Raw genomic sequence first — 20,223 nt, 5'->3', positions numbered from 1 at the left:
TCTTGAAAACTTCAATATTTTCTCCACATATCACAATGCTGCTCACTACTCCAATGTGGGGTTTTTGGTTTTCTTTGTTTTGTTTTATTATGTTACAGTATAATCCATACTGAAAGTTGTAACCTTTGATTTCCAACAGTAAATGCTTTGAGTCCTCTTGACTCACGGCAAACAACCTGTGTCATCTGTGTCTCACCAAACTGGAGCCTCCCTCCAATCCTGATGCTGCTTTCTTCTTCAGTTACGCTGGCATCTCCATTTTTGTGTGCAGCATTCAGACTGAATATTATGTTGGAAGGATATAAACTTGACAAACCCCTTTCCTGATTTTAAACCATTTAGTATTTCCCCTTATGCTGTTTGACTACTTTGTCTTCTCAAGCCCCCTTTGAAATTTTCTGTTCAGCTCATGTACTGCGTTTTTTCCTCCATTTGCTTTAGCTACAAGAGCAAGTTACAGAAGCACCATAAGTTCAAGAGCAAGCTCACCATACGTGCAGAATAAGACAACACAATTTCAAAAGCAAATTCAATAGGAGGAGGGGGGTACCAAAATAAAAGCAGAACTTTTTTTTCCTCCAATGCTATGTATTTAAATTTTTTTACGAAACAACCTTATCACCTTCAAAATACTCTCCATTACACTTAATACATTTGTCAAATTTGCAATTCCATTTTTGGAAATATTTTTCACATTCATCTGGCTGATAGCATCTACCTCCCACGTTTTTTCCTTCACCACTTCAATGTCCTCAAATAGCTTTCCTTTCATGTCCCTCTTCATTCATGGAAACAAAAAAGAAGTCACACAGAGCAAGGTCAGGTGAGCAAGGTGCATGGGGCAAGAGAAGAATGCTGTTTTTTGCCAAAAATTGGTACACTGAGATAGCTGCGTGAGCAGGGGGCATTGTCGTGGTGGCAAAACCAGTGCCCCATCTGCCACAAATCAAGGTTTTCTCTTGCAGACTGTTACACAATCTTTGCAGAGCTTCTAACTAGAAAGCTTGATTAATAGTCTGACTGGTGGAACAAACTCCAAATGCACTACTAGTCAACATTTTCGCTCGTTTGAAAGTTGATGGACCTCCAGAAAAATGTTTGTCATCAATCGACATTTCATCTTTTTTGAAAAGAGAAAACCACGCCACACACTTGAGCAATGTCCTTTTAAGCTGTGTTCAACATTACAACACTTTCTGTGGCATTTTTACCCAGCAGGAAACAAAATTTCACAGCCACACGCTGTTCTCTGATATTGGCCATCACAAAAAAAAAAAGGTTCCAGAGAAATAGCTTTTATGAAAAAATTTACTGTAGCCAGTGAGAACCTTCCCAGGTGACACCACTGGGTGCACTAACTCAGAGGGAGTTTCTTGATGCTCACCTAGTGGGAAAAATGCATACTACAAAAGCTCCACCCAGTGGATCTTTATTCTGGGTGTTTTATTTTTTTCCTTGGAGGTCTGTAAGCCAGGACCCAGTATAACAAACAAGTGGTAGACATATACAACCACATATTTTATTAATGCCCAAACTGAAACAGAAGGGTCTGTTTTACAATAACAAATCTAAGAAACCAGTTTAGTAAAATATCAACTGTGTCAATGTATCCGTTGAGACAAAATTTATGTTTAAAGCACAGACAACATAGAAAGGAGCCCTGGTGGTGCAGTGGTTACACATTGGGCCGTGATCAGCAAGGTTAGCAGTTTGAAACTAAGAGCCACTCCTCAGGAGAACGTTAAAGTCAAGAGTTAAAATCTCGGAAACTCCTCGGGGCACTACCAACCTATCCTATAGGGTTGCTGCTGAGTCAGCATCGCCACGATTGCAGGGGGGTTGGTCTTTTTGGTGTTTAGACATATCAAGCTGGGCACTTTACAAGGATAAAGACAGTATCACTAAAGCAAATAAATAATAATAAACCAAACGCCATGTAGTTGTTGCTTGCTGTTAGGTGCCATACAGTTGGTTCCAATTCAAAGCGACCCCAGGTATAATAGAACAAACCCTGCCCGGTCCTGCACCATCCTCACAATTGTTCTTATGGAAGAGCCCATTGTTGCAGCCACTGTGCCAACCCATCTTGTTGAGGGCCTTCCTCTGATCAGCTAAATTTAGTTCAACCGATCGTCTTTAATATTGCCAGTGGAACAAAGGTTAAACTCATCTTTATGCAAAACAGGACCTCCTTAAAGGAGGGCCAAGTTAAAAATCACTGACTAAAACATGGAGAGGTCAGCTGTATCGCAAATGGTATGAGAATCCCCCGGAAAATGACAACAATGACTGAAACAAAAAGCAGGAAAAAATATACATTAACATTTGATTTGTATTTTTTAAATTTTACTAAAAGGATACTCTCTTCCAGAATGGTGGGCTATTTAGCAGTTTCCAAGTGCTAGTTCATTGCATTTACAGATGACTGCCTTTTAAGAAAATTACTATAAACACATAAGAAGCTGAAAAGAAAAACAACAAAGAAAAAAAAACCTTCCAGAAACAAATTATAGTTTAAATATAACACTAATAAAGCATGGTATATAAGTGAAAACGGGTGTATATATGAAAGTCAGTCAGCATCACTGAGTGCCAACGATCGGCGATGAAAGACGCAAGAGTTAGTTCCTGGTTTTCAACTAAAGGAAAACCTGGTGGTTGACAGGGTTGTATACAAGATGCCCCTGTAACAGTCAGCCCCCCTCACGACCTCCCTCCAATAGCCTCTGTTACTTTGTAGAGGCTGCAAAGTTGAATGATCAGAGGCCCACTGAAATAGGGTTTGGGGTTCTGATCAGACTGGCAAAGAGATCAGGCAAAGAGATCTGATCAGACTGGCAAAGAGAAGTGAGTTGGACCCCACCATTCTTGCACACTGGGCTTCTTCCTGAAGGCCTGCACGGTCCTAGAGACATGTGCTGTAGTGAATCTGTGGTCAAGAGATCACTTCCGAACCTTCCAGGAGGTAGCCAGAGCCAGCTTGGTCAACACCTTATAAACCACCTCTGCATAAATGCCTAAAGCAGTATCTGGCCTATCCTCACCCACCCTCTTCTAAACCCAAAGGGATACTGTGAAGTTTTCCCTTTACTTAGTAAACAAAAGAACTAACACATTTAATAGGATTTCACCTGAAATACTCCAATTTTCAATTAAAACATGCCCCACTCTCCTCTATTGGGAAATTAGCTTGGCATATTCTTGCAGTTTTTGATTAACTCATTCATTTCAGTATAATTTAGGTGGTTTATGAATGGATACTGAGAAGACAACTCATCAGTTTCCCACAGTCAGAAGAACTAAGGCACGTCTCTTTGAAGGAAAGAGCTCAAATCAATCAAAATGAGTCTGTAGCCCCAAAATATACCTACATGTTGCTAAATTAGGCCATCACTCATTGGGATCATACTACTTAACATTTTATTTAAATTGTGATTGGCTAAAAGTAGAATATATCATTAAAACCTATAAGTCTTCTTTTTCCTTTTTAAACTGGCACACTATACATATGAACAATCTTTTCAAAGCTAATTCAAATTCTTAATGAGCTATGGAAAAAAACCAAGAACTATCAGAGGCCATTGTAATAACCTTGCCATAAAATACTCATTTTTTAAAAAAGATTACATTTCCTTTTTTTTTAAATGTAGCCATTTTAATTTGACTACAAATATTATCATTTTCTTTTTGCAAATGAAGGGCAGACACACAAAGGACATTAATCTCAAATAACAGGCTACTCGGTCTTTCTCGGTGATTAAAAATAATCATTTCTTTACAAATCCTGGGAGAACATATCTGCCTCATACAACTAGTTTCCTTGTACTTTTTAATGAAACATGATACTAAGCTTAAGCAAAGTACAGGAAATAATGTTCAATTAATTAAATATATTCATCTCTGTGAAGAAATAAAATATTAATGTCTGTTTCACAGTGATGTTCACGACATGGAACATTTTAAATACATAGGGTTGTGTTTTTTTCACTGTTTAACTTAAAACACAAGGGGGGCATATCATTAACATCTAGGCCTCATGAACACATTAGGGAAATTCTGACCCTGACATACATATCTCAAAGTACATTTGTGTTTTCATAATTATCCTGACACTCTAATAGACTGATAATTTTCACTCTGCAGCTCTGATGTTTCACTACAATAGATACCCTGGGGGGGGGGGCGGGGGGAGTGAATATAAAATAGAATGAAACTGTTTGCTTGAAGCAGATTGGTATTTGGGGCTGCCTTCAATTGGGGTAAAAAAATGTCACACATTTCCTATGACATACAATAATGCAAAGCAGGTATCAATGACTGATATAAACCAGCGTCATTTCAATACTGACATGGCAGCTCAGAGGACTAAGGTAAGCTACACTTCAACTAAGAAAAAATGATTTTATTTCTAATGGCATAATACAAATCGAGATGAAACTAAATGCAACTAACACCTAATAGTCTTACATCTTTATAAAGCATTAAGGCTTATTTGAAACATTTCAGACACATTATCTTACATGATGTAATAATCTTGTACACTTAGGAAAATCCCAATTTATTTTATTTTAACCACAAGGAGGTACAGAAGTTAAGAGAGATTCGATGAAGTAGAAGAACTGTATGTGTTTAAAGAATACATCTCCCAATATATATATATATAAAATAAAGCCTCCTTTATAAGGTTTTATTTTCTATAAATTTTGTCTTTTTTAAGTCTAATAATCTGATAGTGGTGGTAGTGGCTAGCCTCTCAATAATGCCCACCAACTCTGCCCGTACACAGCCTCTTCATTTTTATAACCCACAGCCCTCACCCACTGCCATCCAGTGGATTCCAACTCATAGTGACTCAATGTTTCCACACTGCCCATAAGATTTTCAGCGGCCAGGTCCTCTGTAGTAGACAGTCTATTCCTTCTTCATGGCCTGTTCTTAGTCTGGAAGCTCTGCTGAAACCTTTTCACTTTGGGCGAACTTGCTGGCATTTGAAGTATCAATGACATAGCCTTTTAGTATCACAGCAACATACAAGTCACCACAGTATAAAGAGCTCACAGACAATGCTTAGTCCAAATCAATTATATTATATCAATACATATGCATGATTGATTACATTATATGCCTCCTCTTTCTCAAGTGTGTTGTGGAGGTGTGATGTGTAGGCCTCATTCCTATAATGACTGTCTGGCTGTTTAGAAAAACCAAGGGGCCTCGATTGCTTAAGAAATTCCAAAGGTCATCTTCCAGACCCAGAGACAAAAGCCGCACAGAGATCATTATCCCATAGTCAGTGTGGTGACTGATGAAACCGGTGTTAATCATGGAGTCTAGCAGGCCAGCTCGCAAGACAGTTTCTTGTTTCCCTGCAATAAACTCCCATATGACAATGTCTCTATGTCTTTTCTTTCTTTTTAATTCATTTTATTGGGGGCTCGTACAACTCTTATCACAATCCACACAAACATCCATCGTGTCGAGCACATTTGTTGTCTTTGTTTCTCGCGGTCTACAAGAGACAAGCATCTATGCCTGTAGAACATGGCTCAATAATGAAATCATTATACCTATAAAACAATGACGCCATCAAATTTAAATTTTCAATGGCCAAACATCAATTTCTATTTGAGGATAGTTCTATTGTTCTCTGCTCCACTTACCTTTGCTGTTAAACACATCTGTCTTTGAAGGGCAGGAGTAGACTTGGTAGAGTCAAACTGGAGGACTACTTTCTAAGGCTCAGTAATTTCCAGTCCCATTCCAAGTCTCACTGTCATTCTGGGCCTACCCTCATCCCCTGCTGAAAAGACCTGTGTTCTGTTCTTCCTCAACACTAAGTGATACATGTGAATCCAATGATGGCAACTGCGTCAAGGGTAAGAATGATCTCACTTTCATTGGTGTAACTTTCATTTACCAAATGAAACACAGAATAAATTATTTCTCTCATTGTCCATTAGAAGGCACACAAAAAAAAACATCAAAGCTGAGACCAAAGGATGTATAGAACTGTATGCATTGGGCTGCTAAGCACCAGGTCAGCAGTTCAAAACCACTAGCCACTCCTCAGGAGACAGACTTTCTGTCCCCCTAAGGAGTGACAGTGTCTGACAACCACAGGGGGCAGATTCTACTCTGACCTTTAGGGTCACTAGGAGTCAGAATCAACTTGATGGCAGTGAGTGGGTGAAGTGAAAACATGGATGTATGTCTACAAAAACTCTTTATAGTAATGGGGGGAAATGTTTACTCTTCTCTTAAACCTGCCTATCTATCCAGGTGTTAATTTATTGCGTATTTAGTATGTTCTAAGGTTTCTGTAATTGGAAGATACAAGTACATGAAAGCTGAAGCCAGACGACATATTGAATTTGTATCCTTTAGGGTGCTGACCACAAGATTGACAGTTCGAAACCATCAGCTGCTCCGAGGGAGGAAGTCCTGGCTTTCCACTCCAGTAAAGAGTGACAGTCTCGGAAACCCATAGGGCCAGTTCTGCCCTGTCCTAGAGGGTTGCTGGCAGTTGGACTCAGCTCGGTGGCAGGGATTGTAAGGTTTCTGGTTGGTTCTCCTTGCTGGTGGTCTATCTGTAAATGCACTAATACCTACGGTTGTAAAGTCCAGCTCTGACAGCTCCAGGATCTAACTAGCTTCTGTGACTGTTCTCATGTCCTATTCTTTTCTTGTGCTTCCTAATATGCGGGGTAAATTTTGATTAAATGCCAGGTAGTGTACGAAAATTGTAGAACTACTACAAGTTCTGGAGGACATGATCTTCCCTGAAAGATTTGCTTTTGTTTTGATGGTTAAAGCAGGGATTTTACACTTCAAACCAGATTCGATGCTGCATTAACGTTCTTGTAACTGTTCATGTATTTTCAGTTGACCTCAATTACTAGAGTGTAGCCATTTGGATAACTAAATTGGAAATGTGGGACGGTTACCAGGTGGGGTTCCTCCCTTTCCGTGGACCTACGACACTGTCATAAGCTCTACTCAGTGCTTAAATCAGAAAGCACTTGAAGGGGAAAGCGATGACAGGCCCAACAATCCGTACTCATCTTCTCACCAAGGCACTTGCTGCCTCCGGTTCTCACTACCTACAGGGCTTCCTAGGGCTTTCAAATACAGACTTTTAAATATATATTTTGCTTGGTTTCCTAGTTTTTCTTGGTAGGAGGTTTGTTCCGGCACAAACCAGCGTGCCATTGTCAAAAGCAGAAATCATTCTGCTTTTAAAAACCAGAACGGCCAAAAGGGTGCCTAATTTGTTAGTCATCTTGAAAAAGCAAGCTACACAATCCAACATCTTACTTTTTAAACATTTCTCAAGAATAAAGAAATTGTATGAAACAAACACATACGTCACCCAAGTGAACCACGAACAAGGCATGTTCACATTAACCTCTAGCCATACTTTGCTTATAAAAAAATGAAAAGAATGTTTTCTTGGTGCATATTACTGCTTTAGTTTTGATTTTTAATACAGAGATCACTTGTAGTGTTTCAATATTTTAAAGGCCATAATAGATCTGTGGACTTTTTTGCTGCTATGTCAGGGTAAAGACAATCTCACTCCTTGTGTACTCGTAGAAGGCTGAGGAAAATAAACACCTAAAACAGCCAGGCTACCCAACCTGCGATCTCACTTTTAAACATTTCTCTAAGAAAACATTTAATTTGTCACTTGAGATGAGATGCTGCCATATTATGATCATTTTAAAGATAAGGTAACTATAAAGACTGCACGGACAGTTGAACTGGTTTACTGTAAATTCTACCTTTTAATGGTATGGAACGGTATTTGTGGTAGTCAAGAAGGTAGTTATCAACTATTTGGATATCACACAAACATTACCTTATTTGTTTCATTTCATCCATTTCTACATTTTAAGCCCTTCAGTAGTGATTTCCAAAGCTGTCGTATCTTTATAATTACTTAACTAGTAAGTCTATAGCGCATATGAAGTTATCAACATTTTATTATTCTGTGAGGTAGATGAATCTCCCTCTCTGCTTCACCATACATACAACAGAGTCACAAACCGGTATATTTAATTTATATGTAAAAAAAAAACATGAGATAAATTATCATGATTAACAACACAATGTTGAAGAACATATAAAGGAATTTGAAATGTGGCATTTTTATATTTTTTTTCTTTTTTGGAGATACTATAACTTGGCACCCTAGTACCATAGCGAGTTACTAGATGGGCTGCTAACCACAAGGTCAGTGGTTCAAACCCACCAGTCACTCCTTGAGAGAAAGCTGGGCTTTCTGCTCTTAAGATTTGCACCCTTGGGAACCCAAAGGGGTGGTTTTCCTTGTCCAACAGAGCACTAGGAGTTGGAATAGATCCTGTGGCAATGAGTTTTGAAATTGCTCATTTTAGTAAATACTTGTAACATCTCAAAGACAAAATATTCAATCCAGTCACTTCTTCAGCTGCGTGAAAAACTTCTTGTAACTCACAGAGTTATAGAAACTAGAAAATGTACAGCTTTCCTCCAACTCATGTAACTCCCATCTCCTCGTATAGATGAAAATTTTGAGAATTAAACTGTCTTCCAGGGAGTACACAGGTTTATGTAGTTTTCGTTTTCATTTGCAAATTATCCCTATCATTAGTCACGTCAAGTGCATAAAGAACTTAAAGTAAAGAACATTGATGATTTAGAAATTCGTCCCAATGTCAGACTGAATTCAGATGAAAACAAAGTCAGACTTTGTCTCCACTAAACTTATCACTTTAGCCTTTCTACACAAGGTTTTGTTGTTGATATTTGTTTCTTTATAATCTAATGTGGGTATCAAAATTACTTTATATCAGGAAACAAGAGTATTCTGACTCACAGTGACCCGGACAGGGTAGAACTGTCCCTCTGGGTTTCTAAGGCAGGATTAGGAAGAAATTATTTTAAAAAATTTTTTAATGAAGTGGCAGAAATTACAGTAAGAGTAATAAAGTTTCTAAGACCTTATGTCCTACACGCAGATCTGAGGGCAGCATTCCTGCACAGCAATATGGCCAGTTTTCTGGGAGAAATAAAACACTCTAAACCATATATGCAAGAGGCATTGTAAAAAGGATAGTATTCCTTTTGTTTTTCCTTCGCTAATTTAGTAAAAGCGTGTTATTGATTAGCGCACTGCCGTCAGATCAGTGCTGACTCCTCGTGACCTTACGCAGGTTTAAATATAGGCTGTAAGTCTTTGAGGAAGCAGTTGATGCTCTCTGTTCTGAGATGCCTTGGAGGGGGTTCCAACCCATAGTGACCTCCAAGCCAACCCCGCGACTGCTCCTAGGCCTGAGCCCATTGTTGCAGCCACTGTGGCAATCCACCCTACCAAGGGCCTTCATCTTTTTCGCTGCCCCTACACTCGTGCAAGCATGCTCTTCACCCTCCAGGGGCTGCATGAGGTTTCCAGCAGCTGCATGAGGTTTTCCAGGGCTGTTTCCTCCAAGGTGGGGAGGCAAGTCCTTCTCCATTGTCTGTCTTGGTCTGGAAGTTCTGTTGAAACCTGTTCACGTTGGGTGAACCTTCAGGCATGGGAAATCACCAGCGCTGTGAGGCTTCCACAATCACAGCAACCCACAAGCCACCACAGTATGACAAGTGGGGGAATGGAAGCAGAGAGTCTCCTCTTTCTCCTGTGGAAGGACTGAGGGGTTAGAACCACCGACCTCTTAGTTAGCCATCCAATACCTACTCGACAGTGCCACGGAGCTCCTTTTTATGATTATCATTTCATTTTCACACGACCCTCTGTGTCTTTTTAAAACAAATTCCCAGGCTTATAGTCCTCAGACTCTGCTAATGAATAATCATGTCAGTTGTCACTCAATTATCACTTTCAACATTTAATCTAAATTAAGTGCAGTACCTCCCCACCCCCAGCCCCCTTTGAAGTTCTCCCTTGAATTTAAAAGTCATTTTTTTCTTCCAAGAAGAACAAGTTGATGGAAAATGGAGCAGAGATTAAATCGAGAAATCATTGATCAAGGATGCTTGGAGTGCTTATGAATACAAATAGCCTATCAAGGTTAATGAGATTTAACTTGAGTTTAAAAGAAGGGGGAAATGCACTTAGTATTTTCCATGCATATACTGATTTAAGGTCTTAGGTACAATTTAAAAGGTAAATTATGCAAATTCATACATATGTAACTTCTACGTAGGGTTTTAAAGCTATTTTCATTGGTCTTCCCTAGTATAACAACAGCCTAAAATATATATTCTAGATCAACAAAAACAATTGCAATTAATGAGACAGAGCAAACAAAGGTCTCTTTGAATGTTGACATTTGCTAAGAAATGATCAAACAAGTGTACACTTATGAAAAGCTGTAAAACTTTTCTATAATATATTACTGTGTTATTGTTAGTTGCCATTTGTTTAGTCCACAAATACTGTCTAATATACAAGCCTGGAAGAATGACATGGCTTTCTAATCCCATAAAGAGTTACAGTCTCGAAAACCCATCAGGGCAGTTCTACCCTGTCCTATAGGGTCACTATGAGTCAGCAACTACTCGAAGGTATGGAGTTTAGTTTATTTCTGCAGTAAAGAAGCCCTGGTTGTGTAGTGTTTATATGTCAGGTTGCTAACCACAAGGTCAGCAGTTCAAAGCCACAAGCCAATTCTTGGGAGAAAGACAAGGCTTTCTACTCCTGTAAAGAGTTACATTCTCGGAGCCCCACAAGAGCAGCTCTACCCTGTTCTATGAGATCACTGAGTTGGAATGGATTTGATGGCAGTGAGTTAGTTGACTAGGGGTAAGCCATTGAATGAGAGAAAAGGGGACACAGACTTACAAGATGACGATGTACAAAGGGATAACCCCACTCCAGCTGCCACCAAGTCTATTCTGACTCCTAGTGGCCCGGTTTAGGACAAAGTGCTCCTTTGGGTTTCTGAGATTGTAAACAACTAAAGATACAGACACATCTTTCTCCCTCAGAGAGGCTCCTGGGGTGGGTCCTTAAGCACTACCGGTGTTAAGCAGGGTAGTGCTTATCCTAAAGCACCACCAGACTCATGTAAAGGGATTAAAAAACTTGACGTGAGTTCTTAAACAGCTCCCAGAATGCCATATGTTTAGATAACATCAATTCCCATTGGGAAATGGCCAAGAGCAAACTCTGTGCACAGCAACCTAGCAAAGGACACTGTAAAGGGAACATCTGAGCCCATGGTGGAAGCAAAGGAGAAGATTTGGAAAAAGAGATGTCTGAGTTCAACAATTCCCAGGAAAAAACACAGAGAATCTGTCTGAAATAAAGAGGATCTCTGGGTGTCAGATGACTGTTAAAAGGGGAGAGAACATTGTTATTCTGACTCTGTGTTAACCCTTAAAGGGGAGAGAGAATTATTACTGTCTGATTCTGTGTTAACCAAGCAAGGCTTTCGTTCCTGTGTCAGCTTTCTAAGTATCTAGGTGGAGAGGTCCTCAACCTTCACAGGAGAACAGTATTGTAATATCTGCACAGAGCTCCTCGAGTAGAAATCAATGACCCTGCACTTTCGCGACACTGCTCTCTTGTGGATTTCACTGTTAACTTGAACCAGTCTTCTGGGTCATATGAACTCTAGGATACAGAAAATTCAAATTTCCTGATGTGAAGACAAAACCTCAAAACATGACAACTTCTTCCCATTAAGGATATCAAAGAGAAGCTGTTTAAGCTGTTTTAGTGGCGGGTCGTCTTCCTGCTTGGACTGTGTATTGAGTTTTGAAATGTTAAAGGAATGCAACATAAAGTAAAACAGTGTTAATAAGATTCCACAATGCTGTTACTGTTACAGTTAGGTGTCTCTGAGTCCATTCTGACTCATAGTGTCCTTATGGGAAACAGAAGGTACACTGGCCAGCCCTGCACCATCCCACGATTGTTCTATTTGAGCCCCTTGTTGCAACCACTGGCAATCCATCTCAGTGAGGGACTTCCTCTACTTTACCAAGCAAGATGTCCTTTTCCAAGGACCAGTATCTATCTCCTGCTAGCATGTCCAAAGTACAAAGGATGACATCTTATCCCCTTCTAAGGAGCATTCTGGCTTTACTGCTTTCAAGGGAGTTTCATTAGTTCTTCCAGCAGCCCATGGCATTTTCGATATTCTTTGGCAACACCAAAATCCTTCTTGAGTCTTCCTTGTTCAGACCATGACTTGGGTCAGACATGTCTTAGACGTCAAAATGACATCCATGTCATTCACAACACTTGGTTGCTGTCCTTGTTTCTTTTGAGGCGCTATCAAACTGGTTCCAAGCCATATCAACCCTACGTACAACAGAATGAAACAAAACGCTGCCCTGTCCTGCAGCATCATCACAATTGTTCCTATGCTTGAGCCCGTTGTTGCAGCCACTGTGTCAACTTCAACACTTTAAAAATGTCTTATGCAGATGTGCCCAGAAACACATCATTTGATTTCTTTACTATTGTGTTCATGAGTATTTATGGTGGATCCAAGTAAAATGAAATCCTTGATAACTTGAGTCATTTCAAGATTTATAATGGTGTTATCAACTGGTCAAGTTGTGAGGATATGGGTTTACCTTATATTGCGTTGCAATCCATGCTGAAGGCTATGCTCTGATTTTCAGTAAGTTTTTCAAGTTCCCTTGGCTTTCAACAAGCAAAGATGTGTCATCTCTATAATTCAAGTTGTCAGTAACCCTTCCTCCGATCTTGATGGATATTCTTCTTCATGTAGTACAACTTTTCAAATTATTTACTCAGTATACAAACACACCTTTCCTAATTTTAAGCCATGCAGTATTCCATTGTATAATTCAAATAACTGCCTTTAGGCTATGTACAAATTCTACATGAATGTATTTAGTGTTTTAGAATTCCCATTCTTCACACTGTGGATCATGATATTTTACGATCCACACAAATACTTTTCTATATTCTCTGCTTTCAGCCAAGATGCATCTGACATCAGCAAGATATCCCTTATACCACATCATCTTCTGAGTCCAGCTTGAATTTCTGGCAGCTTTCTGTTAATGTATTGCTGCATCCATTTTTAAGTTCCTACCAGCAAAATTGTATTTGCACATGATGTTAATGATATTGTTCAATAATTTCTGCATTGTGTTTGGTCACCTTTCTTTGGAAGGGGCACAAATAGGAATCTCTTCCAGTTAGTTGGTCAGACAGCTTTCTCCTAATACTTTCTTTTTCATCAATCCCTTGAGTACACCTTGGATTTCTTCCTTCCGTACCATTGGTTCTTGATTATATGCTACGTCTTGAAATGGCTTAACATCACCCACTTCTTTTTAGTACAGTGACTCTGTGTATTCTTTCCATCTTCTGTATAATTCAACCTTTTACCCATATGATCCTTCAATATTGATACTTGAGGTCTGAATTCCTTTCCTCCTTTCTTTCAACTTGAAAGATGCTGAACTTGAGGTTCCATAATTGCATTAGTGACATAAATGGTTAAATGGAAATATGATTATTTATAGCTGATAAAATCCAAGAAGGCTCCAAGGTAGAAAAGGTTAGATATTTCCATACCCACAAAAAGGGGGAAGGAGGGAGGGAAAATTCATTGTTTGGCAAGACTGCATATGAGTGGAAAATGTATCAGAGCATCTTAAGTAAAATGAAAGGCCCTAATGATTGAAAAAGCCCAGGGGGAAATGTCACTAGACACACATTCTTAGGCCTGACCAATAATCTCACTTTGTGCATCTTTTCCTATTCTTATTTGGATCTCCAAAAAGCAACTAAGGGATATCAATATCTATTTTTCATAGAATGTATAAGGCAACACCACCTAATGTTACCTAAATTTTTAAAAAAATTCAAGTTGACGTTGAGGCTACTCTGATTCATAGCACTCTGATGCATAGCAGACAGAACTGTGTCCCAAGTGTTTCCAAAGCAATTTCCTTGCAGAAGCAGTCTCCAGGCCTTTCTTCCGAGGTGCCCCAGGTGGCTGGACTCTCCAATCTTTCAGTTTAAGAGTCTATAACATTCAGCCATTAGCACCACACAGCATTTAAAGTATGGCAGAGGATGCACTCTATTCGATTACATTTTAATAAAATTTCCAACTTTGGCAGAATATAATTGAGAGATCCATAATCTGCACTTGTCAGAGTCTGCGGAAGACATCACTTTGAAAACAGCTTGGGGATCATGATTTTCCAAAGGCTTCCGTTTTGCAAGTTACAAAGAAGAAAGGAGCAAAATCCAAACTGTTACTAACTCGAAGACAACTGATGGAAATGTAATTAATGATTTCATTGTTAAAAATAAGAAAACCAGTAAAAATAAAGCTGGCTAATGGTAATTTATCCAAAAGATGAGGGATGTCACTTTCTGACATCCTTTTCAATTGCAACTGGAAACATCTTTCATCCTCCAAAAGGTACTTGTTCTGAGAAGTGTGACAAACTAAAACAACATGTATCAAGTGCTGTATCAATTTTAGAATGCCAGATGCTTAGGAAAGGGAGGTCTATAACTCTGTTCATTGATAATGTCCCCAGCACCTAGCACAGTGCGTGGCATGTAATATACAACAATATGCATTTGATATCTGAGGAAATGGTCAGCTTCAACTGATTTCTCAAGCCGGTCTACCCAGTCTAAACTAGCCCAAGAAAACTCAAACTCTCTCCCTTAACCCACATCAAGCCAGGTTCCTTGAATGATTGAAGAGCTATCAAAATAAACTTTTCAATGCTCACACATTTGAGGTTTGTTTTTCAAGTTATTACACAAGTGGGAAAAGGTAGGGGGAAAGAATGAAAGATGAAGACAGAGAAGGAGAGAGACTCCACATGCGGTAATGACCAGGGCGCAAAGGGTTTGTCTTACCTTGGATCATTAGAAGAGGAGGTCTTTAAAAATAACAAAAAGTAACTTCAGCAAAACAATTGTACGGTACACTTTCACCAAAGGACCCAAGTTTAAAATAACACCCATGTAGCACGCTTTAAAAGATATACAATATCTGAGAATATTTATGATAGGTATCTATTAAACGTGTAAATGGCTCTGTAGAGACCATGTCAATATTTCATTATCCTTATGATCTGAATCGTGAAACAAACCTAGAAGACTTTTTTATTGACATTTTGATAAAATGAAAGAAAACTCTGACAGGAGCGAAGCACAAAATATTCTAATTTGCGTATGTAAAGAGGTAAGTGCTTTTAATCCCAATTTTCTGTCTTTCAATGAGATTTAGAAAATTTTTCAAACATGATAATCTATATACAATAAGAACACAGCTTAATTAATAAATAAAATAGAGGAGGATAAATGTGTGTCTATTTCAAAATGTGACATCTAATTTGCATAATTATAATTGGAACTAAGCCATCTCCTATGCTGAAGTCCTTCCTTTTGTTTTTCATATTTTCTGATAATTACTCCATCTATCCTAGATAAGGGACAAGCTGAACATGATAGCTGCCTAGTTATATTTTATTCATGAGTAGCACATCATTGAAAATTAGTACACAACTCTAAATGAATGGAGGCATCAAAACGCTTCGTCATACAGAACAACAAGAAATTTTAAATCCATGTTTGCCTCCAAAGGAAAGAAAACCGACAATTGTACCAGCTTTGCCCCTAAAATACATGAAAATTCACTGTTTTCTCAAAGAAGAAAGCTTGTTTCTGTTCAAAAGAAAGAAAGCGTGCATGGGGCCGGGGGGTAGAGATGCCGTTGTACACGTCACTGGAACAAGGCTATCTTTAAGGCCATTAGCAGTTCAATATTTCATTGTGAAATAATGGAGGGGAAAAAATCCGGGTTTTTGCATTGGTGCCCCAGTGATTGAGAAACAAATCTACAGGAATTCCTATGTATAAAGAGAATCATCAAATACAATTTTATATTATCTTTATGGAACGAACTCACAGAAAAACACAATCTTTGAAATTGTTAAAACTTCATTAGGCAAATCTCTGAAACAAAACTAAACTCCTAACACAGGTGGTTTAAAAAAAGCAAAGTCACCTCGACTTCCACTGCCAGGCGCGCTCGCTCCTTGTCTTTTCGCTCCACGCTCCGCTTCACTTCCTCTAACTCAGAGGCCATTTCGTTGAAACTCAGCTGCACTCTCAAATCTGACATCTGCTTCTCCAGATCCGGTTTTTCCCGCTCAGCCCCTTGAAAGAGAACAATGTCAAGCTAGAGGGTTGTTCTAGTCACAGGAGAATGTACTTCCTAATAGGACAGGGCCCTGACGCTTTCCTAGTGCTGAGAACACGATCTACTGACTGACACTGTCACTCAACAGAGTCTTCTGATTTTGCGGGCTATTCTTTCAAGTCTCATACAGTGCTACCAAAACAGATGTACATTATTGTGCCAGCCAATATTATTCCGTTTTGATACTAATATGTAAAGTGTTGTTTTCTAGTGCAATTTACTTCAGAAAAAACTCCTTCACATTTTTTATTTTTTTAACTGTCTTCACATTCCTACATTTCCTTCCAGGTGTAATTACAGAAAGGAAACCAACTATGTTACACCATCTACATAAAGGTGTGGAAGGTCACACAATGATATGCTTTCCTTATAGCCAATAGGTAATGCTGACAAATGTCTAACACTGCATGATAATCGAAACTTGCTAATTCTTACTAATTCCGGAGACCACTATCTGAAACTGAGACATAGACCAATATGAATTGGCTTAGTATTTAAATCAGCATGAAACAATTGGGTCTATGATGCACTATAAAATTATCTTCTTCTGCATACGTGCTGCCAAAAGGAGCACAATACTACCTTCTTCAACTACAGAATTTGATGGGACAAAATCCATACCCAAAGTAGGTGGGGTACAAGAATAGAAATAAGGCATAAAAACTAAATCTTTCAGACAAAGATGTTAACAAATGGAACATGTACCATCAATTTTAAATGGCTATTGTACTTAAAAAGAAAAAAGGAGGTGGGAGGAAAGGAAGAAGGAAATACTATCGAATCAAATTTATAAACCATTCATAAGACATATCTCAACATCAGGAATATTAAAATGTTCAAAACTGCACAGCTTAAAATGGAAGATCTACAGGTATATTAATAGCATGATAACAGCACTGACAGATACTCACACATTCCACAGAGATAGTACAAAGGAGAGACTGATTCACTCTGGCCTGGTGAAAAACTGAAGTAGAAACAATTGTGAACTCAGATTTAAAGAAGGAATAAAAAAGTTCATCCATGCTCCCAATGTATTCATGTATCGAATAGAGCATATAGGGACAAGGTGACAAAAAGTTCTTAGCCATAAACAAACACCTTTTAAAAAGGGAGTCACTGGGCCTGGGTCATGTCATCTTGATGGATCTGCATGTCAACTGGCATAGCCCTGTCCACAAGCTACATGGTCCCTTGGTGACTAGCAATGAGAAGTGGGAAGAATACTGTTACATCGTGAGGATTGGAATCAACACCACTAATCAAATTGAGTTGTTGAATGGAAAACTAATGTGTACAATAATCATTCACCTAAATCACACCATAGAGTTAAAAATAAAAAATAAAGTTTACCAAGCAAAAGAAGTAGAACTGAGGGTTATTTCAGGAAAACGAAACAAGATACAGCACAAGGGCTCAAAGTTCTATCATATACTCAGGTTAATGCAAGAAAAAAAAAAAAAGTTCATTCTATTACCTTCTACTTCCATTTTCCATAAACTTTTTTAAGCCCCTCTTATTTATGCTTCATACTCTACATGTCACACACAGTTGCCTGGAGATATCAAATAAAAATACAGACAAACACACATGTACACACAGCTGTATATAACACTGAGTTGATCCCAACACATAATGAACGACCCTGTGGTTCACTGAACACTGTCTGGCCCTGTGTCAACTTCATGGTCACTAGGCACGTTGGAGTTCACTGTTTCCACTATTGTGTTACTCCCCCGTTTCAATGGCTCTCTTTGACCAACCATGATATTTTCTACCAATTGGTCTTTCCTGATAATGTTTCCAAACTAACTGAGCTGAAGTCTCACCATTATTGCTTTAAGGAGCTTTCTGATTGTTCATATATAACATACATTATATCATACAGAAGGAAGAACTGAAATATTTAAAACACACAATATATGGAGCACTACAAAAACTCTCTTTCCAACTCCAGGAGGTTATCTTCTATACTGCAACACTGTCTGTAAACAGGGATAGCTTGGTATAATGAAAAATTCTGATTTTCCTACTTCCCGCGTGCATGATCTCCACAAGAGTCAATCAATCTCCTTTGTCATGAGTCTATTTTTAAACATAAAATGGAATAAAAATAGTACCCTTCTCATAGAGTAGTTGTAAGAATTAAAAGAAATAAGGGAAATGGATTAACATGTTGCCTAGGTAAGTAGTAAAATGTCAATAAATTCCTATTGGAGGTTCTAACCAAGAAAATAATATGATCAGTGTGTTTCAGAAAAATCTCTTAAGATGCAAATGCACCATAGATCATACAGCAGTCAGAAGATAGCAAGATAAGTTAGGAGGAATATAAAAGTGAAATAAAGATAGCTAGAAGAAAATGGGAATACAGAGAAAAAGAATGGGTCAAAGTCAAGAAACATGAATAAGGGGGAACCCATTCGACCACAATGATCGACATATAACCATCCCCAACCCCCAACCCCCAGAAAGACAAACAACAGAAACCATGGGGAAGGGAGATAGCACTCAGACATAAAAATTTAATAATTTATCAAGATGTCATGAGGGTGGGAGGGGGTTGGGGAAAGAGGAGCTGATAGCAAGGGCTCAAATAGAAAGTAAACGTTTAGAAAATAATGATGGCAACAAATATACAAATATGCTTAATAGAATTGATGTATGGCTTGTTATAAGAGCTGTAAGAGCCCCCAATAAAAATGATCTTTAAAACAAAAGTAGCTCAAAAAACATCAGGATCTATCAATAGGCACAATATAGGGGACTAACTAGATAATGTGAAGAAAGATGATTTGGGGATGTACCTAGAATTTGGGGGGTTGGGTGTCCAGGTGAGCAAAGAGACCATCAATTGAAGCAGGAACAAAAAGCGGGTTTTGAGGGGAAGATGAATTCACTTTTAGATGTGTTGACTGAGTATTCCCGTGGAAACATATATGAAAATTTCTAGTAAGCAACAGCATCTGAAGGGCAAAGGTTAGAAGAAGGAGTGGAACCAGACCCATGAAATAGCATTTAAAGGTGATAGATAAAACATAAGCTTGAGTAAAAATCCCTAGGGAGAAGAACTAAGTGGGAAAAAATCCATGAATAGAATACTATAAACATACCACGGTTTCAAGGACAAACTGAGCCAAGGGAAATGACTGTACTAATTAGAATGAAATAAATAGAGTAAAGAAACCCAAGAAAGAGTTAGTGGCACTAAAGCCAGTGGAAGACTTTCATGAAGGAAGAGGAAATAAACAGGAGTCAAGCAAGATAAGATCCATTTACATTAAGTGAGGAAACTAAAAGAAACTAAGGAAGGTCAAGTTTAGAAACCAAGGTGGAAGCTAAGATTCAGGTGGCAAAGGAATAAACAGCTGGAATATAGCAACAAGTACAATTTCTTATGTAGAATTGATAGAAAATAACACAACTATTTTATAGAGAAGAACACAATCTAGAATCACAAAACGAGGTGAAGAAGTCTATTATCACATAGGAAAAAACATGTCAAAGACTTTTTTTAAAAAAACCTGGAAAACTGTAAAAAAAAAGTGAGATTTTTCTAGTTTTCAAAACCTTTTGCCAAAATCTATTTGAACTTATGAGGCATCAACACTTATCAGAAAAGTGTCACAGATGTCTTTTTCCAAACAAAATCACATCCTAATAACAATGTGATGAGTAAGCAAAAAGTTTAAGATTATACTTTGGAAAATATTGCCCTCATCATTCTCAAAACATTTGCTTTCTAGTTGAGTCCTTGGTATCAGCTCATTTTCCCCCTCCCTCCCTACGCCCCCTCCTTCATGAACCCTTGATAATTAATAAATTATTATTATGTCTTACACTGTCCGACGTGTCCTTAACCCACTTCTCTGTTGTCTTTCCCCCAGGGAGGGGCTATATGTAGATCCTTGTAATCAGTTCCTTCTTTCGACCACACTTTCCCTCTAACCTCCCAGTATCGCCACTCTCACCACTAGTCCTGAAGGGTTCATCTGTCCTGGATTCCCTGTGCTTCCAGTTC

At 38.5% G+C, this 20,223-nt stretch overlaps 1 protein-coding gene across 1 annotated transcript in view; it reads right to left on the bottom strand.

The window, feature by feature from the left end:
- Nucleotides 1-20,223, bottom strand: part of CEP128 (centrosomal protein 128) — a 446,899-nt gene that overhangs the window by 328,770 nt on the left and 97,906 nt on the right. The window contains exon 11 of the mRNA XM_030884984.2: nucleotides 16,008-16,159. Within this exon, the coding sequence (XP_030740844.1) occupies nucleotides 16,008-16,159 (152 nt within the window). The remainder of the gene's footprint in view (nucleotides 1-16,007; nucleotides 16,160-20,223) is intronic.

The sequence above is a fragment of the Echinops telfairi genome, unplaced genomic scaffold, assembly GCF_000313985.2.
Source record: "Echinops telfairi isolate 266 unplaced genomic scaffold, ASM31398v2 ScPeMD7_18;HRSCAF=68, whole genome shotgun sequence".
Lineage (NCBI taxonomy): Eukaryota > Metazoa > Chordata > Mammalia > Afrosoricida > Tenrecidae > Echinops > Echinops telfairi.
Note: the sequence above shows the minus strand (reverse complement) of the source record. Positions and strands in the feature narration are given on the sequence as shown.